The sequence below is a fragment of the Cervus canadensis genome, chromosome 24 (genome assembly GCF_019320065.1).
Source record: "Cervus canadensis isolate Bull #8, Minnesota chromosome 24, ASM1932006v1, whole genome shotgun sequence".
In the NCBI taxonomy this organism is placed as follows: Eukaryota; Metazoa; Chordata; class Mammalia; order Artiodactyla; family Cervidae; genus Cervus; species Cervus canadensis.
Window position 1 is genome coordinate 15856930 of NC_057409.1, and position 26083 is coordinate 15883012.

General features: G+C 45.6%; 1 protein-coding gene across 2 annotated transcripts; it reads right to left on the reverse strand.

The window, feature by feature from the left end:
* Positions 1–822: 822 nt before the first annotated feature.
* On the reverse strand, positions 823–25720 carry COPS7B (COP9 signalosome subunit 7B). 2 transcript variants are annotated; one of them, XM_043445359.1, is made up of 9 exons: positions 25574–25720; positions 21933–22088; positions 20756–21020; positions 18879–19056; positions 15232–15307; positions 12906–12994; positions 10790–10992; positions 8471–8576; positions 823–2060 (listed from the first exon to the last, which is right to left on the reverse strand). In XM_043445359.1, exons 4-9 carry the CDS (start codon positions 19038–19040, stop codon positions 1902–1904), a joined length of 795 nt encoding a protein of 264 aa, XP_043301294.1. In that variant the 5' UTR covers positions 19041–19056; positions 20756–21020; positions 21933–22088; positions 25574–25720; the 3' UTR covers positions 823–1901. The 2 variants fall into 2 exon arrangements, with proteins under 2 accessions (XP_043301294.1, XP_043301295.1); XM_043445360.1 differs by lacking the exon at positions 21933–22088 and having other exon boundaries at positions 25574–25682.
* Positions 25721–26083: the final 363 nt, after the last annotated feature.

Here is a 26083-nt window from a genome sequence, read left to right on the forward strand (position 1 = left end):
GGGCCTGGGGCAGTCAAACAAGTGCGTGCACACTTCCTGCAAATGAGTCACGTTTCCTAACCTGCTCCCTGGCAGGAAAGAGAAGGATGGATGACCACCTGCAAGAGCAAGTGACTGTTTTGGATCTAGAAGGAATAGGTGGAAAAACCTATAAGGCTGGGAGGTGTTTTTGAGAAATACTGTTTCCAAAAATATCTCCAAAATATGTTCCACCAAAAATTACCAAAAAGGATAGGGTGCTGAGATGAGTGTGGTAACCAGTTCCTCCCCTGGGCCTTCTCTGAGACCTTAACAATGAACTTCCAGTGAGGATATGGGATGCAGGATGTGCCAGATTTATTTAACAACAGAACCCCCTTTCCACAGAGCATCTACCAAAGGGTTTCATGAAACATACTTTGGGAATTAAACCCTCCAGCTGGGCATGTAATACAGGGACATGGATTATAAGAAAGGAAACAAGAACACTTTGTTAACATTCAATCAATGGTAGGCAGCTGCTGGACATTTTGGAAAAAGGAGAGATCTGTTTTTTACCATGGCACTGAAACAGTATCACCTGTTCCCTGAACCCTCTAATTCCAGCCCCTCGAGACCCACCAGCTACGCAACCCCACATTTTACAGTCATGTACATTAAATCTACATTTATTTTTTGTTCTAAAATGTGCTTTTTCTCTCTTTAATATCGCCCCAGGACCTCCACCTCCCCTTAAAAAAAAAAACCCAACGAACACCACCACACACACACATACACACACACCACCCTCCAACCAGGTGAAAATCCCCGGCGATTAGTCTATAACAAATATTGACACGAGGGGGAAAAAAGGCATGTTGAAATGTATTAGAATCAGAACCTGTACAAAAAAAAAAAAAATTAAAATATAACCTGAAACTGTTCAAGTTCAGAAAGGCTACTAGTCAAGTCCTTTTCTCTTGCCAGGAGAATGCCATCATCAGAGGGCTCTGGGTCACCAGCCAGGGAGGGTGGGAAGAAAGAAACAGAAGCAGCAACAAATCCTTCACCAGAGGGGCCGCGACACACCATCCCCACCATGGATGCAGCCGGGAGGAATTAAAGATCTCGGGAGAGCGAATGCTGGCAGACAGCCCCCATGGGCAGCTGGGGCCTTCACACCAAAGGCCAGTCTGAGTAGTCAAAAGGCAGCAGGGAGCGAAGCCAGCAAAGAACACCAGCCGGAAGAGACTTCTGCCACCCAGCAGACCCATGGCAACCCACCACTGGTGCTCAGATCCCAGGGGTAAAGACAGCCCAGTGCTCCCAACTAATGAGAGATTGGAGCTGGGCGTTAAGAGGCTGAAAACCCGCAGGTTTAGTAAACACAGCCCAGCATCGGCATCCCTCCATGGCCTGATCGGAGCTGCCAACAAGGGGTAAGGCAGGAGAGGGAAAACGAAGCATTTTGATACCTGGCTACTAGAGAGCGCCTGCACCTCTGTGGGTACTGTGTACAAGGGGCTGGAGAAGGAAGGCCCCCCCCCCACTCAGAGAGCACCCATCCCTGTGGGCCGGTTAAAGCTGCTTCTGGCTTATGAACAGCCTGACAAAATGACACGAAGCAAAAGGAAAACTAGGAGGGAGACAAGCCCTTAGACAGAGACGAGAACCTCCTGGAGGGAAGCTGGGCAGTGTCGGCCCTGTTGGGATGGCATCCGTGGAGCCCCTGAGTCTGAAGGGAGCAACTGGGGACAGGGGCGGTGGGTTGGTGGGGAGGGACTTAACGGTTCTTCTGGAACAGTACCAACGAGGGGGGAGGCGCTGGTGAGGGGACGGGCAGGTCTGGAACTCACGGAAGGTGGAGAGGGGAGGAAGCAGGCCCTCGGTGTCCCCTCCCCACCTGACCCAGGCCTGGTGAGTGCCAGCTGCCCCAGCCGGCCCTAGTGGCGGCTGGAGACCAGACCTTTCACTTTGGACATCTTCTTAGTGGGCTGCCTCTGCTCGGCGTGAGGGGGACACTCTCGTTCGGCCAATTGCTGTTCCATCTCCTGAGCAGAGGAGGACGCGGTAGCTTTGAGGGTCTTCTTAATGTTGGTAACCTGGAGGGAGACAGAGAATTGGGGTGCTCAGCTCCTACGTGCCAGAAACTCATAAGCTGCTCCTGCAACAACGGGGGCCACTCAGCAAAGAAACCAGAGCCCTCTGCAAGAAGACCTGAGATTATCTTCAGAAACCTACACAAGGGGAGAATGAGCAGGGGCTACTCACAGAAGATACATGGAAATGAATCAAGCAGAAAAAGCGGAACGAATGATGCTTTCTTGGTTGAAAACAGGAAACAAGCCAAGCGGAAGTGGACCATTTGGCAAAAAGGTACAACAGAGCAGGTCAAAGAAAGCACTGGCTAAAATGGCCGCAGAAAAAGAAAGGGTGACACAAGGTGCTATACTCAGCTGACCACTGTTCAGGTATGAAACCGCAGATTGTTTTCACAAGAACTCTGGAATACAATTGCATGAGCCTTTATTTCAGCTTCCCTGGTGGCTTCGATGGTAAAGAATCGGCCTGCAATGCAGGAGACCTGGGTTCAATTCCTGGGTTGGAAAGATCCCCTGGAAAAGGGAATGGCAACCCACTCCGGTATTCTCGCCCGGAGAGTTCCATGGACACAGGAGCCTGGTGGGCTGCATTCCATGGGGTCACAAAGAACACGACTGAGCAACTAATACTTTCTTTCTTGAACAAGCAACTAGAAGGTAAACTTCAGCCAACTAAGTGACCAATGACAAAAAATGTAGTCAAAGAAAAATGTAATCACAGTACTGTTTTCAGCAGACCTTTCTTAACAGATATTTAAGCACCTCCTGAACATATCCTATACAGTAACAAGGATGTACTGTTCTATGATGAATGTTCTACCATTTTTTAATTAGTTCCTAGTTTGCTTTTCACTTACGTATGGTGCTTCAATAAACAGCCTTTGCATACTTTTTTGAACACCCGTGGAGCTTTCCAGATCAAAGGGTTTACACATTTTACTTTAGTAACTACTGCTATACTGCCCTCTGAAACATGACTGTACCAACTTGTCCTACAAACTGTGTGCTCCTATTTATGTGCCCATATTTATACACATTTCCCAACGCCAGTTCCAATGGATCATTGCCCTTCAGCTAACTGAGAATAATAATAAAGGGAAGAAAAACAGAAGAGGAAATATCAACTTTTTTCCCCAATCATTAGAAGGAAGAAAGAGGAGAAGGCTGATGCACAAAAAGGTGTACGCTTGTTGGTAAGAAAGTAAGTAGCTTCCCCTGTTTTGTGGCTTCTGTGTTCTCTGGGAAGAAGCCCTGGTTTCTTACAGAACAAGAAGGGAGTTATCAGCATCAACACTTCTCAACAGTCACAGTATCAGGAGCTTGAGTAAGAGACAGGACGAATGCGGAGAGGAAAGCAACATAAAAATTAGGTTCCTGGAGGAGAGCTGTCATCTGGGGAATGGGCCTAGACTAGACTGCAGGTCATTTTTGCTTTCTGTTGTTCTGAGATGTAGGAACAGCCACGCCTCAAAACTGCTGTCCCCTCAGTCATCTCAATGACATTTCTAAGAGGAGCATCAACAGAGGACTGCGGGCAGGGACAGTGGACACAGAGGGCCACCGAGTCCACAGCTGGATGCATCCAGTGTCTGCCAGGCCAAGACATGCCCTCTCAGCATGTGGGCATCCCACCTTCCCGTGCTTACTGCTGCTCTGTTATCTCCTGTTCAGGAGAGTTACCTGGTGAGGTAGTGAGCGAAGAATTTGAAGCAAGTGGACAGCCTGCCAACTCTTTCTCTTAGAAAAGAGCTATTTTGCTTTACTTCAAAGCATATTTTGATGACCGTGGAGGAGAGATTAAGAAATGTGACTTTTCAGTTATCACTGCCCTATAAAACAACACTCCAAGGCTTGTCCAGTTTGCTGTTTTCTAAGCATTCAAGTGCCTATTTACCTCTTCAGTTTCTTATACAAACTATCTCCCAGTAAGCTGATATTTTGGGTGCTCAGTGACACGTGAAGAAATGAGACCTACCTCAAGGACAAATCTGGCTTGTTCTCCATTTCCAACACGCCACTCAAGACCTTGTACCATCTTTCCCTTCACAACATGTGCCCTCCATTTGAGCCATGCCAAGTCCCCGGCCGCACACGTGGGAGCAGTCATTTCCCTCTGCCTGGCTGCCTGTCCTACACACCCTATCATTCCAGCCTGGGCAAGCCTCCTCCTTCTCTGGCCCCCTCTGACCCCACCTCTTCCACCCTTCCCACCCTGACCACTCACCCACACTGACCTGTCTCCCCTCAATTACACTGCCTGACAGTACCTCTCACTGTCAGATGGCGGCCTCCTACACGCTGTGTCTCCTCTGTTTCAGGGGTTCACATCTAGCTTCCTACGGTAAGACTACATGCTGAGCCCTCCACAGTCGGGGAAACAAAACACAGAAGAAAAGAGGGCTTCCTGAAGAAATGAGGCCCTTTATCCTCATAAGGCTTCAGCCGGATGTGGTGGGGGTCATGACGTGGCTCACAGTGGGTCGTTATGTATATACCATGCTCAATCAGTTTGACTGTTGGCATTTAAAATACACGGAACTCACAAAGGAGACTGCTGAGCCAGTAACAGACTCTCAGAGTTGAAGGGGAGTTGAGTCAACCAGCTTTCTGTAGTAACTCCCCAGGTCTAACCATAGACACCTCCTTCTAGAACCCAAGAGTGGCCACTCAGGCAGGTCCGCCAATTAAGCCTGTCTCAGCTTCACGGAACAATCCTGAGAAGTCTAACTCTGCCTTCACAGAGACGCCCTTGAAACAATGATTGATATCCCGCAGGCTGATCTTCTTTGGCCTCAATGTCATGCTGCCTTCTAACTTTCTTCCTTGAGCAGTCTGGCTTGCAGGCCAGCGCCATCCCATTACCCCAGATGACCTCGAGTTTGTCAGGTCCCTCAGATTATGAGCACCAGGAATTTTCACATGGGACTGCACCTGCTAACACAATCACAGCCTAGTTCTACTAGAGACTTTAGATATTCAGGTAAAAGGAGAACTGAGACAGCTCTGGGGCAGGAAAACACCTGTGAGCTGTGGGGCCGAGCAAAGGCAGACAGAAGTAGAGCGCACAGTGGGAAAGGGCCACTCAGAGAAAGGAGGACAGGGAGACGGAAAGAAGTCTCTCAGGAAGCACGGGGAAGCACACGCTAACAGCCAATGGGCTCAAGGTCTATCACCAACTCAGCTTCTGGAGGATTCGCCATACTGAAAAAGAAAAGAGTGTACTTTGTCCAGTTATGCTCTATTACCTACCTGAGTGGAAAATGGCCTATTTTGTAAATGCAGCAAGAGCTATACATTGACATTCCACCAAACATCAGACTTATAAGCACATTCAAATATGAAGAAGAATACATTCCAAAATCAAATATAAGTGATGAGGTACTTTGTAGAGGTGACCATTACCTCCCTCCAGAGCATTTGCTCAGAGATGACAAATAGTTCGTGACATCACTGCTCTATCTCCTGCAGGTATGCTGGCATTGTGACTAATTAGTTCATGTTATTTCTGTGAAAGACTAAAAGGAGAGAATATTCTTAGGCAGTTTGTATGGGGCTGACTTCATTAAGAGGGAAAGCTCTTAAAACTGATAGTCACCAGAAGTTTGCTGTTATAAGATTTGAGGGAAAAAAAACATGAAGTTTTCCCCTCTGAGAACACCAATCTAACTTAAAAATAAATAAAGATCAACTTAGTTGAGAAGATGCCTAAAAAAGTTATGAGTAACAGAAGCATAAATAAAAGCAGAATAGAACAAAATCACAACTTGGTGGTAGACCTGTTTTCAAGTCAACAAATACTTAGTGAGCACCTTCCTCCTTGTGCCTTCAGCCAGGGCACAATCAGCACCCTACATGCAGTAGCCAGATCACGCATTTAGAAAAACTGACAAGGCTCTGGGCTTTGACCATGCTCCCATTCTTCTCATAGCTGTCTAGATTTCCTAGAAGAGTAACAAATTAGTGAAAAGTGAAAGTGTTAGTTGCTCAGTCATGTCTAACTCTTTGTGACTCCATGGACTGTGGCCCGCCAGGCTCCTCTGTCCATGGAATATTTCCCAGGCAAGAATACTGGAGTGGGCTGCCATGCTCTTTTCCAGGGGATCTTTCCGGCCCAGGGATCAAACCCAGGTCTCCTGCATTACAGGCAGATTCTTTACTGTCTGAGCCACCAGAAAAGACCAAATTAGAAGACTGCTTTAATTGGGAGTGGAGGTGACCTTGGTGGTTGTTGTCGCTGTTCAATTACTAAGTTGTGTCCGATTCTTTGTGACCACATGGACTGTAGAACACCAGGCTTCCCTGTTTCCCTTTAGTTGGCTCAAATTTCTTTCTCTTGCACTTAAGCAAACCCTTACTGCCACCTGGTGGCAGCATCAGGCCCTGCCAGCTGGAGCAGCTGTGTTTCCAGCAGTGGACTGCTGACAGCAAGTCCACATGTGCTGGCTTTCTCGTTTCATAACCGTAATTAGAGTCCACACTGTTGTCTAAGTACTGGTCGGGTTTCAACATTAGGCAGTCATTGCCTTCTTTCAAACAGATGCCACTTATTATGGAAATAAACTGTAGCCACTCAAAGTTCTACGAGTATCATTTATTTTGGCAAGCCACCACAATCAAGCCCACCACCTGCCACACAATCAGCAGCGGTCCAACCACCCCGGTTCGATTCCTGGGTCAGGAAGGTCTGCTAGAGAAGGGATAGGCTACCCACTTCAGTGTTCTTGGGCTTCCCTTGTGGCTCAGCTGGTAAAGAATCTGCCTGCAATGTGGGAGACCTGGGTTCAATCCCTGGGTTGGGAAGATCCACTGGAGAAAGGAAAGGCTACCCACTCCAGTATTCTGGCCTGGAGAATTCCATGGACTGTACAGTCCATGGGGTCGCAAGGAGTCGGACACGACTGAGCAACTTTCACTTCACTTCAACCACAATGGGGCAGCCGGCAGTGATCAGGCTCCTCCTGGGCGACCAACCAGGTTAAAGAGCATCTCAGGTGATCCCGGGTCAGGTGGGTGTTTTGCCTCCAAATCTCCTGTTTCCAGGGTCTGATTTACAGGGAAGCGTCAGTGAAGAGGGGAGAGAGAGGTCAGTGAAGAGGAGAGAAAGAGGTTAGCCTTTCCTACTATGCTCAGACATCAATCCCAGGTTAGAGAAGAGACTACAATCTTCAACAAGGGGATTACAGAGTTTGTTGGAGAAGCAGCAGGCTTACTTTCCTAACTGTATTTGTCTTTGACTAATGCTAAATTAAATATAGATCACACTTCTGCAAGAAGTAGGGTTAAAAATTTACAACAGGTGGAACATTCCCAGAGTAGGTGTGCCTATGTAGTATACATGGGTATTTGCGTACATAAAATAAATTCTCTCTAGTTTGTGAAAAGCAGACTTCAGAGTTCACTGATACTTACAGTGTGTGCCTGAAATATACGACAATCATTTGAGCACTTATTATGCATAAGGCATGGGGCAAAGAGCTGGTCTTACAAAGATCAGGTTTTAATTTAAATAAGACACAGGTTTTATTTTCAAGGAATACATACAACAGAGTAGAGGAAATCTTCAAATGTCACAAATCCCCCTTTGAAAGGCACGGCCACTTATTTCTTATGTTCCTTACCTCTAATTCTGGGTTCCAGTCTGCCATACTCTAGGACACCTGACTTTTAAAATTCATTAAATACCATTAATGTCACAAGCTCCATCATACCAGAAAAGAACTTTCAGTGCTAAAATTCTGATCTTCAGGGCTCCAAACAAATTGGGAGATGACTCCCAGGGGTGTCCAGGCCACAGGCTCACAAATGCCCACTCACTGCAGGGCTGGAGCCTGCATCTCCCCAGAGGCTAAAAGTGTCCTAAACAAACAGGTGTCTAATACCACAATCACACACTTTTACCTTCACTTGCGTTTCTTTCACCAAATTTTTCCCCTTTCTTCCTTGTTCAGGATAAAACATATGACACATTTTCAAAGGTTACAACAAACATGCACAGATTAGAGAATAAAACGAACACGGAGCACCCACCACACCGCTGAGGAGCAGAGCAGCATTAGGCCTGGATGCCAGGTGCGTCCACCCAACCTCACCCTCCATCCACCCAGCCTAGTAACCATCAACCTTCCATCCACCCTTAAGGCCATCCCCAAACTTGTTTCTTGTGCTCTGCAGGTGCAAAGTATATGTGAACTGAGGAATTACAACATCCTGGTCTCCAAGCCCACTCACCCTCTGGCGACCGGGAATCAGAAAGGAGACAGAAAGCACCAAGCCCAGGGATGGGTCACACTGTCCTCTACCCGAGCACCTCGCCCAGGGCCCGCTCATGAGCGCTTCATCTACACCAAGATTCACGAGACAAGGAACAAACAGGGATACCTGGGAGTGGGGACAGACACTCCCTGCCTTACCTCAGCCTCTACCTGCTGCTGAGTTCGGCTGTGGTTCTCCTTGTACTGGTTGGCTCTCAGAACTTGCTGCTCGATGCCCAGCAGGACTGCCTCGCAGCCATCACACCTACATAGGAGAGAACCAGCCCTGAGCTGCAGAGAAGCCTGGGAGTCCACCAGTCTCCCCAGTCTCCCTCCCCAACTCCACAGACACTTGCTGGAACATTCCGTCTGCCGGGGCTCCTGCCCCTTCACTCCTGCCAAAGGACACGTTGTTACTAAATACCTAAGACAGGGCATATGGAAACAAACACAGAGGACATGAAGCAGTTTTCTAAGAGTTTACTTTTGACCACGGCATGCAGAATGCAGGATCTTGGTTCCCCAACCAGGGATCAAACCCACACCCCCAGCAGTGGGAGCATGGAGTCTCAACCACAGGACCACCAAGGAAGTCCCTGGGGTGGTTTCTTAGAATACAGCTTCAATTTCCAACCTCTGTGTCCCACGGGAAGGTGGCACACACCATGCAATTAAAGGAATTAGGAGAGACTGCACAGGTGGCAATGCTTAATCAGTTTTCTCAACAGAAAAAATTATTTTCTAAAAGCATCCTATTTTGAAGATTGGCCTTTTTCTCAGAAGTGTGTTACTTCCTGGTTGCCACCCACCTCCTCATTATTTCACTTTCCCCACTTTTTATTTTGAAAATTTTAAAATGTTTAAAAAAAAAAAAAGGTTGATAATATAGTACAGTAAATACCCACCTCCCCTCCACTTCAGTCAGCAGTTGTGAACATTCCGCTGTACCTGTGGTACCACTTTATGTATATGTACCAGCTTTGTTTAAAATCTAACTCCAATGCCTAAAAACAAGGGGTAAGAATCTGTACTCGTAGACACTCTGGGATGGGAGGTAGGAGAGCCCCAAGTGCAAATATGTTGACGCCAGATGTTGGAGGTGAAAACTGTTGTCGGTCATCTCAAAGACAGAAACAGACAGCCAACTTCAGCAGGACTAGACACCGAAAGCTTCTCTTCCAGACCTTGTTCATGTTACGGGTATTTTCTAAGTTTATTTCCCTTCTATTCTGACTTAACAGTTTTACAATCTTTTGAAAGCTCCTGTTTGTGTCACATGTTGTAAAGGGAAGGCGTCTGGAGTCACACCTAGGACAGAACCTGGGGTAACGTGTGGGCAGCAAAAGCCTGGGGGTCTGACAGGAGCTGCAGTGAGGGAAGCTCAGAGGGCTTTGGACCTCTGGAAGGTCAAAGCCGGGCTGTACATCCCTGGATATACACGTCTTGTGGCTAAGCCGGAGAGTCAGTCTGTTTAAAGACAATTTTCACCCCTACCTCCACCCCTTGCACAAAGTCTACCTGCCCCGCTTCATGATCTCGAACATGCCATGAGCCCACCTGCAACTGTACTCTCCTCACCTCCAACTGTACTCTCATCCTGGCCCTCCTTCACAACTCGGTTTTTAATAACTGTAACAAATTCTTGTAGAACGTGCAATAGCTCTCACAAGCATCCAATTCTATTAAAATAGAGTATGTGCAAATGTCCCACTCCTTTTTATATACCAGAATACGGTTATCAAATATTCTGTATCTGATTCTATGTCCCAATTTAGAATAACCCATTCCTTGTCTTCAATATCCCTCACGGTGTTTTACAAACACTAGCCCAATGTTACTGATACTGAATATGGTTCTTTTATCCCCAAAATCTTACTGACACGAATTTCCCAGCTTGGTCGAAGGCTGAGGGTGAGTCTGTGAAGCAACAGGATCAGTGTCAGGCTTAAGAGACTCTACCTGCCAACCCTGGGCATTTCATAGCCTACTGCTAAAGAGCCCCCAGTTGCACAGGACAAGAACTATTCTACAACTATGACACTAGGCAGCCTGAAGTGATTCTTGCTGTCACACAGCTATAGTCACAAATGCAGTTTCACACTCTGCTTGCTGTCCCAAGGTCCCAGCACCCAGGCAGCCCCCTCTGATATCTGAAGACCATATTTCTCCAAAAAGAAACACGAAGGCCAGGACAGATATCCCCTTCCTAAAGGCGGAGTCGGGGGGCGGGCAGTTGGCTTCCCCGGTGGCTCAGCAGTGAAGAATCTGCCTGCGGTCCAGGAGATGTGGGTTCGATCCCTGGGTCGGGAAAATCCCCTGGAGAAGGAAATGGCAACCCACTCTAGGATTCTCGTCTGTGAAATCCCATGGACAGAGGAGCCTGGCAGGCTACAGCCCTTGAGGTCACAAAAGAGTCAGACACAACTTAACGACTAAACAACAACAAAGATGGGGGGTGCCTCCTTCCCTGAGCCTCACCATTCATGCAAGGTCTTGACAATATTATTGATATCTCTCTTTCGGATATCACGGCCAATGCAGAAATCCACTTCCAGCAGCTGGTTTCGCTGGTCCAGCTTGCCCTGGATGATGTCAGTGTAGACTGCCTCGATGATGAGGTCCTCCAGTTCCCGGAGGTTCCGCATCTCCAGGTCCTTCAGTAGCACGGAGTAGGGGATACACTGTAGAGAAGGTATGCGTCATACTTACAAAACCACTGGTAAACATTCAAGAAAATTCAGGTTATTACCCAGATAGCCAACGTCTGCCTCAGGGCTTTGGGAAGTGCGGTCCACTGATAATTATTAACATCTACGGTGTGGTGAGATCTGGGCTTCCCTGGTGGCTCAGCTGGTAAAGAATCTGCCTGCAATGCAGGAGATCTGGGTTCCAACCCTGGGTTGGGAAGATCCCCTAAAGAGGGGAAAGGCTATCCACTCTAGTAATTCTGGTCTAGAGAATTCCATGGACTGTATAGTCCATGGGGTCACAAAGAGTCGGACACGACTGAGCGACTTTCACTCAGAGCAACAAGAGGTGGATAAAAGAGCTGTGAGACCTGTGGGATCCAAACCAGACCCACAGTATCTAGGAATGCATTCTCCTCCATCCTCTGCCTCGTGGACGTTGCTCACCTTTCAGCTGAGAAGAGAGAAATACTCAGTATTTGGCACTCTGCTGCCTTCTGGAAGCTTGCAGAATTTGTGTAACATGCCAGGCCATCAAAAAACTCCAAACAATCTCAGACACCAGAGAGACAAACTGGCTGCTTGCCCAGCAGAGCACAAATGTTAAAAACTTACAGGCTAACACACCCACCTACAGGTGGCCACTGGGTACTGCCGGCTCAGAGGTCATCCTGAAATTTACATTTGCTTTCTTAGTCTCTTACCCAACAAAGTCAACTCCCCAATAGTAGTCTTGTAATAGGCTGTACCAAAATTCTGCATGACTTCAAGGAAACTGGATATTTAAATACTCAGTTTTCTGCAAATCCTCTGACACATCACTATTAGCTTGAAAATTAACAGAGCAATCAAATCTGCAGAAACAGACAGGAGGAAGATGTATGCAGAGAATATGACAAACCTACCTGAGGGGTGTTCTATGACTAACGGTCTGAAATCCAGAGTTGGTACATGGGCTTACAGGTTGCAAAAATGAGGTAAAGAGTCACTATTACTCTTTGTTATACTTGAGAAGTCCGTGATCAGGACAAAAGGGGGGAAAAAAGTTCATGCCCTCATTTCCTAACAAAATAGGCCTCCCACCTGTAATGCCCAGCTGAGAATCAGAAATCTATGATTAGACCAGATAAAATAATATTAAGTGAAAACAACAATCCAAGAACAAACATACATCTTTCTGGCTCAATCACAGAGGGAAAATGCAAAAAAGCAAACTTTTTCAAAGGCACAGCTTCACAAAAACGTAAGACATTTAGGTTAGGATTGAGCAGAGAGCCAAAAACCAACTATAAATTGACTGAATCTGGATCTGGCTATGAGCAGATGGTTGCAAGTCATCTAAACTGAGTGGGGCAAAGAACTCAGAGATATAGTAGAGCGATATTTTACAGAAGGTTAGGGTCAGAAATTAGAGAATTAAAGCAAAAATTCCAATTAGTATATTCAACCTTGAAAATCCCCAGAGGAAGGCAGCCTATTTAAAAATCAACCTCTCAGTAAGTCCAACATACAAGTTATTCCTCCAGCACAGGAACAGTTCACTGTGCATTGAGCAACAGCTGAAGTGGTTAACTTGCCTTGAGACGCCTTGTTGTTTGAAAAATCTGTATCTTGAAACAGCAGTCTCCTTTAAGCATGGCAAAGGCTCAAGCACATGGGGTACCATGGCATGCCAGCACTGAGACCTGCTGATTCACATCCCTCCTGGGCATACTTTCCTGAACAGAATCGTGAGTAATTATCTACACTATTTTAACTGCTATCTTATTCTCTTTTGTCCTTTGCCAGGCAAATTTTATGCATTTATGATGCAACTCTACAGTGTGCAGCTGGGAGCTCCCACACTGATGCCAACAAGACACCTGCCTGGAGGTGAGGAAGGAGTCAGGAAAGGGCTGGGGCCGTACCTTCATCCTCGACGCCAAGCTCACGATGGTAAGGTGTTTCAGCTTGTTCTGCTGAGCTGTGCTCAGTTCTGGCAGGCTCTCCTTGTTGGCTGCTCAGTCCCACCCACCACAAAAATCAAGACACAAAACAAAATTAGGATTTCTTCATGGAATAAGCACACAAACTCCCCACATCAAACCTACTACTGAATCACTGTCATGACTCTGCACTTACTCATGAGGCAAATGTTCCATAAGCACCTCCTGTCTTCACTCAAAGACCATGTGCTTCCAAAGAAGAAAAAAACTGAATCTCTACACCTAAAAAGCTGGGTCTCCTAAGAAGCCAGGCATGACTGCAAAAAATGGTATGACAATTATCTTAATGGAATACTATTTTCAATGTCTTCCCTAAGTATCTGTTATGTGCAATGCACTGTTTTAAGTGATTCAAGGGGAATGAGATGGGCCTTATCGGGGCTGCCGTGCTTCATAACTCCAGGAGCACCAACCACCACCCAGAGTTGGGCAACTCAATGGCCCTGGACTTGTTCTCAGTTGTCATCGACGTTTCAACAGCTACAAATGCAGGAGAACTACCAGAAGAAAGATACAAATTACCAGAAGATGACAAGAGGGTGAGAAGAAAGGGAAAAAGAGAGAACACAAGTGAATGCAATCACACTGGGGAGGTAGGAGAGAAAAAGAAAAACAGGTGGAGCTTCAGATGCCTGTGGAAGGACGGGCACAATGTGAGCAATGACAATAATGGAAACAACGGCGATGGCAGCTGCCAAGGGAACACAGACGGGAAGTTGTACTTAGTGCAAGAGCACACACAGATCCACACGTATACACACACAACCAGGGAGTCCTCACAGCAACCCCACATTTCAGATTCCAAATGTCTTCAGTTCCTTATCCATAATTCTAGATTCCAATTGGTGAATCCAAACTGCCTTTTTTTCCCCTTGAACACTGTGCTGAAATTCACGTGGTGGCAATTCCTGACCTAAATTGAGTTAGGCTTTTGAATCCCATTTGTTGTGAACAGTCATTTGTTTTGCTGCAAAACTTGAATGTGTCTGATTCCTGGTTTTGCCCACATCTCTCAAGGGTGTTAAATAAAAAAGTATATGCATCATATAACTTTTTTAAAATCATATAACCTTTTTAAAATCCCCGAAATTCTAAATGATGAAACATCCAGCCCAAGAAGTGCAGATAAAGGATTGTGGACCTTTTTATTACTCCCCTTTGACAGATGAGGGGACTGAGGTACAGAAGATCACTTAATTTGCCAAAGGACACACAACTGGTAGAAGTGGAGACAGAGTATAAAAGCCAAGAATCCTGGTTCCAGAGTCTGTAAAATGCTGCTTTTCAGTGAGGATGAAAACAAAGGATTCACTCACTGGAACAAAGTGAAGGTCAGAAAAAACTGGCAAGTGGCAAACTGTCCAGTGTGATGGCAGCACAGAGTTAAGTAGAAGTGACCAGGGAGAAAGAAAGTGAGAGGAAAAGAGAAGTCAGGGATACCACAGTGAAGACCTTGAGTCATACCGCTAAAATAAACTTCCAGGTCTATGTCATACCACTAAAATAAACTAGGAAAGCCAGACAAAAATGGCTTGAGTAGAATGTAAGCTAGTGTTTGGACATGCATGTACCTCACTCCTGACAGTTACAATGACTATGCTGTACAATAACTTACAATGACTCAAATGATCTAGAAAAGAGAACTGGGTAAGTAGATTATGGAGTATTAGATTATGGAATATTAAAAATGACTATAAAGATGTAAAACATGGATAAATGCCTATGAAATAAGTGAATAAAGCAAGATATAAAATTGTACACATAATCTAATTACACCTACAGAAATCATAAGCACAAGGGAGGAAAAGTCCAGCACCATAAAACTAACAGTGGTTATAGGTGGTACAACTACAAGTGACTTTTTCCCCTATTTTCCAAACCTTCTTCAATATGGTGACGGTATTTAGATAATATTTAATGCTTAAAGACTTTCCAAATGGGTATTCTGACATTTCACAATACTCCCAAGTGCTCTACCAACACCAGTCCTTAAGAACCTCATGTGAAAAAAAACAAGGGCTGTATTTATGGATGAGCATAAACATAGTCCCCTTTAACCCACTGGGAAATAAAAGGAGGGAACCAAAGTCCTCATGGGATGTCACCTACAGAGCACAGTGAGATGATAAACAGCCAGGTAAGTGCCCACCCCATTATATCCCAGACCTCAGTGAGCCTCAGGAAGACAACACACCCAGGCAGAGAAACATAATGAAGAGAAGTCTGTGGAGGATCTTAACCAACTCACCTATGTAATCTGGGTATGTTCCATAGGCAAACAGGTTCAGCAACTGCAAATAAGCTGCATTTGCTCCTTCTGCAAGCTGAGGAGGAAAAAAAGGAAACAGTTCACAGACCGAGCTGTCTACCCATCACTGCAGCATTCGAGCAGAGGGCAGGTGATCACGGGCCACAGTTCCATACTGTTTTATTGCTTGGTCCCTGAGATCCCTCCCAACTCTGATTCTTTGGGAAAAAATAAATAAGGTTATTAAAGGCCCATATTTAAATTTTCTCTCTCAGGAATACACACTTTACACTCTATCCAGCTTGCCCAAGGAACTACTTTTGTCACAGAGATGCGCGTACATGCACACAAAGCAATAAGCACTGGGAGCAGGAGGAATTTTCTCAGCGTTCTCACCACTGAAACGAAGACTGGAGCAGCTCTGCAGACACCCCAGCTTGGCAGGAACAGCACAAGTCACTCTGAATCCAAACTGAAAAAGTACAGGGGTGGCTCCAAGTCTCAGGACTACAAGGGGACTGTGAATGCCAGAGATCAGCAAAGCCTAAGATTCAACAATACAGCCCAGCTGGGACAGGAAACCAGGCTATCAGTCAGCCCCAAACAAAACTGTTCATTAAAATTACCTACTCCTCGCTAATACTAAGGGCAAAGAGCCACCTGCGGAAGAAAAAGCAAAGCGGCCCTGCTCTGCTGGGAGCTGCTCCACCCTGCTCTGCTGCCAGTCACCATAACTGTGTGCTTTCCCTACTTGCAAATATGACCTGTTACTCTCCCAATTTACCAAACTCAGCAAAGTCTAAACAGGAACCAAGTGGCATTCTGTGGGCACTGATAATACCACTCAACTTTAAAAGGTTCCAAAAACTACATCTGTAATTTCTGACCACTGAAAGGCAACTAGTTTATTCCCAGCTCACATATGGAAAGAAAACGAACTGTGGGAAGATAAAGGTGTTCTGCTGAGCACTCCAATGAGAACTCTGGCATCCTAATACCCTGGTCTACCTTCTCAGGTTATTGAGAATCTCCTGAGGTCCTGAATCAGAAGTGGATGAGACCGTCAAATCTAGCCCCCACTTTTCAGACAGACAGTTTCAAAACGAGCCATAAAAGACTATTTTCTCTAGGGCAGACACTCCAAAATTTCTCCCACTGGCCTAAATCAGTAACATCTTTCTGACTTTAATTTTCATCCATCTCCTCTTACCCAAACTTCCATAAAAAACAACTACTTGTTTATATTCATTCAGGCTTTTCACAAGCCTGAAGAAACAAATTACTCCTAGCTATCTCTTCTTTTGAAAGATGATGACCTATCAAGCCACAAAAAGACATGGCGGAAATTTAAATGCAATATTACTAAGTGAAAGAAGCCAATCTGAAAAAGCTACATAAGTATGTTTCCAACTATATGACATTCCGAGAAAAGTAAAAACATCAGTGGTTGTCAGGGATTAGAGGGGAGGAAGGGAAGAACAGGCAGAACAGAGAATCTTGGGGGCAGTGAAACGCTCTCCCTGATACTGTAATGGTGGATACATGTCATTGAACACTTCTCTAAATCCATACGGGCTTCCCAGGTGGCGCTGTGGTAAAGAGTCCACCTGCCATTGGAGTGGACACAAGAGATGTTGGTTCAATCCCTGGGTCAGAAAGATCCCCTGGAGGAGGGCATGACAACCCACTCCAGTATTCTTGCCTGGGAAATCCCATGAACAGAGAAGCCTGATAGGCTATAGTCCATGGGGTCTCAAAGAGTCAGACACAACTGAGCACACACACACACACAAAACCCATAGACTGTACAACACCAAGTGTGAACCCTAACGGAAACTATGGTCTTTGAGTGATAATCATGCATCAGTGACATTCCACACTGGTGGGGGATACTGGTAATGGTGCAGGCCATGTATGCATGAGAGCAAGGGATATATTAAAACTCTCTGTACCTTCCTCTCAACTTTGCTGTGAATCTAAAACTGATCTAAAACAATTAAGTCTTAAAAAAAAAGAACTCAAATTTTCTTAAATTTTCCTCACAGGATTCCTTTTCTATCTCTGGTAATTAAATTTTTACTGAATGTCTACCGTGTGTCAGCGTACATAAGAAGCTCTAAGGAAACAACAGTGGACAGAATAGACCTTACCCTAACAGAGCTTACAGTCTAGCAAGCCAATCTGATGTTAAATGAAAATTTACAATTTAAAAAAAAGTGAGTCTTTCTGTTTTCAACTGTTTCAGGGACAGGAACTGATGCCATACCCATACATCTGCAAGGGATGACCCAGGGGAACTGCTCGAGCTACCTAATCAAGAGGAATGAGCACATGTACAACAGCAAGTCCAGAAGACCCAACTCCTTCTGCTACAATGGGCTGACTCACAGCAGGGCAATAAGCATGAAGCTGGCAGCCAACGGCAAAGGCGTCTGTCCTACTGTCATGAACTGAAGAACTGGCCAGCAAAAGTCAGTCACCCCATTTATGTGGACCACGATCGACAAGAAAGCCCAAGCAACCCTAAGTAGCATCTTGCACATGATCCTCAAGTACAAGGACCACCCAGACCTGCACATGGCAGCCTTCAGCAGAGCAGGAGTAACACTGGGCAACCAGGAAGAAGCTCTGACAGTGTAGAGGAAGCCAGCCTTCCCCACCAAGAGCTCCTGGTGTAATAAAGTACGTAATACAAAAAAGTATGTAATAAAGATGTCACCAGACTTTTTAATCAATCAACATAAAAGCATCAATCAATAAATATGAAAATATCTCAGGTGGGAAGCAGAGGTGGAAAAGTATGGGATCCTTTACAGCTCCATTCCACCTGGTTATTCTTCTCATTTTTAAGGTACAACAACCAAAGGTGATACCCAAGTTTTTAATAACCACTACCAAACAAACAAACAAGCAAGCAAACAAAGCAAAAATGACTACTTCCCAGCATTTCATGTCATATTGTTTTTACACATCTTCAGCACTACACTGCCCTTTTCACAGAAATAATACATTCTTTATCCATGCCCATCTCATGCTCAATAACAAACACTTCCTGCTATGTATGTGCCTGACCAATCTTCAATGTCCATGTTTACACTGGAGGCTTTTTGTCCCTAAGAATGACTGGAACTACTAGTAACATCATTCATGCTGATACTATACTTTTCTAATTTATAGGTTCAGCTGGATTTGTCCCCTATCTTTCAAATTACTACCACTTCCCCGGTGACTCAGACAGTAAAGAATCTGCCTGCAGTGCAGGAGACCCGGGTTCGATCCCTGGGTCAGGAAGATCCCTTAGCGAAGGGAATGGCAACCCACTCTAGTATTCCTGCCTGGAGAATTCCATGGACAGAGGAGCCTAGCAGGCTACAGTCCACGGGGTCACAAAAAGTGAGACACGACTGAGCAACTAACACTACTACTAATCTCAATTTACTCCAAATTCAGATGAAAATACCAGCCAGAAGGAGCCCAGAATTTCATCCCCACTCTCTTCCCCTGCCTCATCAATTCCCATTCCTCGCTCAAAAATAGCACCTCACAGGTCCACAATGCTTCAGCACCAATAATCCCTTGAAGCCTAGAGAATCTCAGGAAGGTTTAAAACAAAGAAAATAGAGAAATTGTCTGAAAACTGCCCTTACCTCCTGCACATTGGCCAGCTCCAGCAGTTCTCCAAAGACATATACTCCAGGAGCCTCCAAAACTTGGTTTATGAGAGCAGTGAGGGCTGAACCACTGGTACCTTTGGCTAGTAAGATAAACTGTTCCAGGAGGTTACTTGAGGGCTTCTGTTCACCTGCCATTCTCTGGCCTTGAGATCTGTCCAAAAGAAAAGTGTTTCGGTCATTCTTCCTCCTCCTCTGCAAAATCTATGCTTATTTCATGCTGGATCAGACATCAGAATAGTTTGGGGAGTATTCAAAAAGAAAAAACAGCTCCGGAGTCCAGATCTCACTTTGTGACATGGTAGGGTCTAACCTGGAGTTACAGGGATTTATTTGGTCCCTATTCTGAGATTTGAAACATTTAATAAAAGCCACTTCATTCCATCTGACCCTTCCCCAAAGGCAGCACCTTCGAAGCCCTTAAACCTAACCAGGACCTGAAGAAACACACAGGAGTAACTCAGTAGCTCTCTTATATTCACCTCATTTTTAAGACTCTGGTTAAGAAGCAGAGAATCTTGTCAAAACACAGAGGCATCAAATGTAAGCAAAAGCAATCAGTTATAGCTTCCATTGTGCCATTAGAATCCCACCTACAACCAGATACAGATAAGGGAAAACAAAAGGCAGACAAGAAAGATGATGCATTTAATCAACAAAATCACTGACTGAATAGAAAAGGGAAGAGGGGAATCATCTTGAAAGATAAAGAGCAACATATTCAAACTAAGAAAATACATGCACACATGCTGTTTAAGTCCATGTGGAAAATCCCTTTATTTGGCTTCCTACTGGTATTCCTATTTGAATACGACTTCAGAATTTGTAGAAAACCTCCAGAAAACAATAAAAAGATTTGAGGAAACAATGAAGATACAGTATAGCCATCCTGAAGACATTAGGACAAGAGGGTTCCTCGATTGTAAAATCTACTGACTACAAGCTGAGTGTATATGAACACACACACGCTGCATATCTACTCTACAGGAGTCCTACATAAAAAAAGATTACTTCTCTAAGAATGATATATCCTGGGCAGTGTGACAAAATGAAGGAGAATTATATTAGAGGGAAGAGAACAAATCGAAAAAGGATAGCTTGGTCCAAGAGAAACTAAGTTTTCCTTTGGAGGCAGGCACCAAGAGCTGCAGTCCTTTCATAGTATTACAGGAACAAGTATGTCGTTTCACCAGGGTTACCTAAGAAGGTCTTGTTGGAAACAGAAAAAAATGAAGTGCTAAATAAAGAGAATAAAGGTTGCTGAGGGGAGGGGAAACTGGACGGAGAAGAGGACAGGGTATGAGCGAGATGTCGGGGGAGGGTGATGTGTTTGGAGAGGAAAAAAAAACCCCTCCCTTCCAAGTGGAAATGTGTGAAAACACCGAATGATAGGGGATGGAGAAGGGGTAAAAACATGGACAGAACTTCGGTCCCTCAAAAAAAAAAAATCTCGGCCTAAAAAGCAAAGTCCGTGGGGGCAAAGAGATAATAAGGAGGCGCTGATAACCTCTTTCTTCTGGAGTGGGAGGGCCCAAAGAGGCGGCTAGGAACTCAGGCGAGAATTCCCGTCCCGCGGGGGGCGCTATTTTGATGGACCGCAGAGGGGCAAAGCCGCAGCCTTTGCGGGTGGAGAAGCGAGAGCAAGCGCGGTGCCGACGCTGAGGGTCGCGGGCTGGGGTGGGCTTTAGGGCGGGCGGCGTGTACCTCACAGGGCCGCGGGTGCAAGGTGAGGAGCGGAGGGGCGCGCTCCGAGGCGGGGCGGTGTGGCCGCGGGATTTTCCCACGGCTGGCGCTAGGTCTGACGGCCCAGCCGCGCCTGGCGCGCCGGGCCCCACCCTCTCGCCGGCCCCTACCTGTCCTCGGCCGCCTCTCTGTCCTCTCGGTCGCTGGCTTGGCCTCCCGGCGCCTGCCCGCAGGTTGTCAAGCGTCCATGATCGGCCCGGCGTCCGACGCTTTTCTACCTCCGCCGACCCGTTGCCCTTGCGGCTCCCCCGGAAGCCTCCCGCCGCTGCACTCGAGTTCCGCCCACACTAGGTTCCCCCGCCGCATTCGCAGCCTCGGAGCTCTAGTGAGGCCTGCACCAGAGAAAGGGGGTCCGAGCCGGCTGGGGTGGGGGTCCTGAGGAGAGAAATGCAGCGTAGGCAGGACTGGGGCCCAAACCATCGCCATCAGCAGTTTGGGGCCCTAAATCCATTCTCCCTGCCGAACTGTGGCTACCCATGGGGTACAGAGCACTTTTGCATATGCCAGGTGCCGTATGCTGTACACCGTCTCGTCGAACTCTTACAACTCCAGGCCTATAACATTATTCCCATTTTTTCAGATCCAAAAGCCAGTGTGTCAAAGTCTGCTTTGAAACCCAGGCTCTCTGAAGCCAAAGACCATGTTCTTCGCCTCTATTCAGAAAATGTTTTAAAATAAGTAAAACACGGGTTGAACCAACCATGATTCTGTGACCAAAAAGATATTTGTGACGTTGCATCTGGTATTTACCAACTCGCCTGGAAGATGGCTAGGAATGCCACGCAACTGAACACCTAAGCTGGCTCCTTTAACGTGTACACCAGACTAAGGTCTTGAAAATGAGAAGAAGGGAAAAAAAAAAAAGCCCTATTCACCTTTTGTGAATTCAAGTGCAGAAATCAGACAGCAGAAAAGGTGCAGAGCACCAACACATTCATTTGAAATTTTTCTTTAGTGCCTGTTATATTCTAGAAGGTTCTATGAAGATAAGGTTCTTGCCCTCAAAAAGCTTCAATCTGTTAAGTGCTATGAGAGACAGAGATGACAACACTTTGGAAGCACAGAAGAGAATGCGCTGGGGAAGAGAAAGTGGGCAAGAGCTGAGAAGAAAAGAGGTCTGCGCTATGTAGCATATACTGATGTAAAAAAGAAACCCAGAGTGACTGGAGCCCAGGGATCATGGGTGAGAGATGGGGGCTGCAGAGCTGGCATCAGGTCATCAGTGTTCTTGGAAACCACACGCAAGGCACTATACCCATGACAACCTAAATACAGCAAAGTTCCTACCTGGGAGAGTTCATGGTTCTGGGGGAGACAGGCCTGTCTGGCCAGGACAGATGGTGCCACAGGTATCCCAGGAGTACAGCCAAGGCTCTCCTGACTGTGCCCTGGGGAGAGGCGATTCAAGGCAGCCTTCTGGAGGAAATGAGGCTTGAGTTGAGCCTGAAAGAATGAGCAAGCAAATCAGAAAGAAGACAAGCCCTGTAAAAGAGTTTTTCTTTTATCTTAGAGGCACTGGGGAGCTATTGAGGGTTTTTAAGCTGTGGAGAGGTCTGAATAATTGCCATTTTGGACACTAGCTGCTATAGGAATGTACTGGATATGGAGAAAACTAGAGGCTGGGAAGCCCTCGAGGTGACTGATGGATTCCGGTTAAGAGATTGTGAGATCCTGAACAAAGGTGGCAGCAGTTGGGCTTGAAATAGAAAAGTCCTGGTTGGAGACGTTTAGACCATAGAATCTGTCAGACCTGGCAACCAGCTGAATGCAGGAATAGAGAAGGAAGGTATCACCCAGGATTCTGGCTGGGGAGGCCAGAGCTGTCTGGAGGTGGTGGTAAGTGAATAGGGCTGAGGAGGAGAAGGGACAAATTTGGTGTTGGAAGGAGGACTAATAAGTCTTGTTTAAATTCATAAACATTCTGGCTGTGCCTCTGCTTCCTCCAGAATAATGTTCAAATTTGAAGGCTCAGGATGCCTCCCCCACCCCATCCAGCTTTGTCTCACTGCCTCCCCCCCCGCCATTAGAGCTCAAACTCCATGCTGTCCCAACCCACCAGGACTCAGATCTTCCCTCTCTGACACCGGGGCCTAGGCTCAGACTTGCTCTCTCCTCCTTTGTGCAATGTTCTTCCCTCACATTTGTCTGCTAAAATTCCACCAACTATGTAGGCAAAGAGTTAAACAATTCAAAAAGCACTAATCATGAAAAGGAAACACTGAACTATGGCCCTTCATTAAAATTAAGAATTGCTCTTTCTCAAAAGACACCAGTACAAGACTAAAGGGACAAGCCACAGACTTGGAAAAGATATTTGTAAAGCGTGTATCAGACAAGGAACTCCGTATCTAGACCATATAAAGAAATACAAATCAACAAGAAGAGAATCAGCCCAATTAAAAAACTGGGCAAAAGACTTGAACAAGCACTTCACAAGAGGATATATAGCAAACAGTCAATAAGCATATGACAAGGATTCAACACCAAAGACAATGTAAATAAAAATATAATGGTATACCACTTTCAGTCAAAATGGCTAGGATTTTTAAAAACTGACACCGTTCTCTATTGCCAAGGATAAGAGTCAGCCAGAACTCTCTTATGTTGCTGTTTAAGGTGAAAATTGGTACAAATATTTTGGAAAACTGGCAATATCTACTATTGCTGATCACACACCCTCCACACAAGCCAGCAACTTCTCTCCTAGAAATAAGTGCACGAGTCCACAAAAAAAAGAACCATTTAAGAATGTTCACTGCAGCTTTGTTAATAAAAGCCAAAAATTGGTAAATGAAAACCTAAATGTCCATCAACAGTAGAGAAGATAAACAGTGCTACATACCTACAATGGAATACTACTTAGCAATTAAAAATAAAAAAAAAAACTTAGCTACTGCTACATACAGCATAGATGAATCTCACAAAAATACTGAACAAAAAAAGCCAGACTCATACTGTACATAGTGTATGATTACATAGGAATTCAAAGGACTTCCCTGGTAGTCCAGTGCTTAAGAATTCACCCTCCAATGCAGAGGACATAAGTTCAGTCCCTGGTTTGGGAACTAAGATCCCACAAGCCGTGGAGAAATAGGGCACCACAACTATTGAGCCTGCCAGCCCTAGAGCCCATGCTCTGCAATAAGAGAAACCACCACAATGAGAAGCCAGGGCACTGCAATGAGACAGTAGCCCCCACTCGCCTAAACTAGAGAAAGTCAGCATGCAGCAACACAGACCCAGCTCAGCCAAAAATAAAGAAATAATAAATAAATAAATGAAATTCAAGAACAGGCAAAACTGATCTATGCTAACAGAAGTCAGAAGAGTGATTATCAGGACGGAAGGATGACTGGGAAGGGGAAAAGGGGTGCTGGAAACATTCTCTATCTGGATTTAGGGATTCATGACACAAGTGTATACATAAGCAAAAATTGTGCCCTTGCTGTGTTATATTTCATCAACAAAAACAATTTACAGATAAAAATTTTAATGTAGAAAAATATCCTACCCCTGCCACCTCCTCCATCAAGTTTTGCCAACTGAATATATCTTTCCATGGGGGCCTCTGTAGCATTCTAATGTCCTTTCTTTTGTGCCATTCCTAACAGTTCATCTTGAATTTCAGTGGAATCTCTTTATTTCCCTAACTAGATTGTTATCTTCCTGGTGGCAGTGACCATGTCTTTCACCTTCTACCAACAAAGTCTGGCAAATAACAGAAACTGGAAAAGGTGTTTGCTGAATTACATGGAAGGAAAAATCGGGTGGATGCCCAGATGGGCAAAAGGGATAAAGGAAGAGGAAGGAAGGCCTAGAAAAAGAGTAGCAGATCTCAAACTTTAGCTTAAACTACAGTATTTATCTAGTTTCTGAAATCATATTAAAGCTTTATTGTCTGAACCCTTGAGTAACATAGAACAAATCAAAACACCAAGTCTTACCTAGACTGAGGATAAACAAACACTGCACTCCTTCACTTGCAGGCAAGTCACCAAATAAATGTTCACCTAATATCCACTGAATAAAAATGCACAACCTAAAACTTGCAAGTTATGTTTTATACAGGGACCTTTCTGAGGACTACAGCCCAGGAGACAGCCTCATATAACCCTGAGGAACTGCTCCAAAGAAGTAAGGGAGGAGCCAGGATATATAGCAGTTTTTGCTGAAAAGAGAGCTTGTAGTTGAACATCAAAAGATTACTGCTAATTAACAAGAAACAGACAACTCAAATGAATGATTTCTGTGGTTTTTTATGCATGGGAAGATGCAAGTGTCTGGGCTCATTGAACTCATTCCTTAGATATGCATCGTAATTATCTAGGGCAAGTTCCTATTTTTCTTCATCCAGAATCCTCCTCTGGGCCTATCTTCAGCGGTGGCTTCAGTGACTGATGGCTTGACGGTGGGCAACGTTTGTGAAATGTCAGGCAACATTTTTTTGTCCACAGTAACCTCTGGGTGTTTCAACCTTGACAGGAAAACTTCACCAAGGAGAGTAAGATCGCATAGCCATGTTGCTAAAAATATCATTACTCTAGTGTAGTGCAAAAAGCCCAGACTGCAGCAGTCTTAGAACTGAATTCTAACTCTGTCCCAACTTTCTGTGACCCCGACAATCTCTCTGCCTCTCTGGGCCTCAGTTTCTTCATACGTAAAATAACAGAGGTTGGATTAGCAAATCCTCTGAATTCTGACTGTATTGATAGTCTGAGTACATAACCTTTACATCTCTTGGTCCACCGCGGGAGCACACCAGAAATTCCTGCGAAATACCTAACCTGTTCCCCAGGCCAACAAACAAGTACGACTTGAAGGAGTCATTCTGTTACATTCTCTTTCATGATTTCATCAGTGTTTGTTTGTTGTTTCAGCCTTACCATGATTTGCAGGAGATTTCTGGGTTCCATGTAAATAGAAGTTACCTGTCTGTGGGCTGTCATCTTTTGAGGCTGAAGAGGATGTTCCCGCCAGGTTTCAACCCCTGGGATCCAGAAACCACCAAGTCTACAAGCAGATTTATGGATTTGCGCACACTGCGCGGCACACTGGAATCTAAGTTAGAGGAACTGAGTGCGGGGAATGCTGGGATTTGTAGTCCCTGGGCTTTCTGTTGCGTGCTGGGATCTGTGGTCCTCCCGGGCGCCCCCTGGAATGCTGGGAAGTGTAGTCTCCACCACATCGCACAGGGCAACCTGCTGTCATCTCAAAGCCCTAATGTACCCAGCCGCAGGAGTGCCTCTGCAAATCTGAAGCAAATTCTCCTCTGGGACAAACTCTAGGCAACCACGCCGAATAAAAATTTTGTCCTACGGGACTTCCCCGTGAGGGCCCTTCCCATTGACGCTCTCCGTCCCCCTGCGAAGCCGCTGAGTGTTTCTATTGGTCCATCAAGATGCCAATCGCCGAGGCGGGTTTTCTATTGGCTTCAGGGC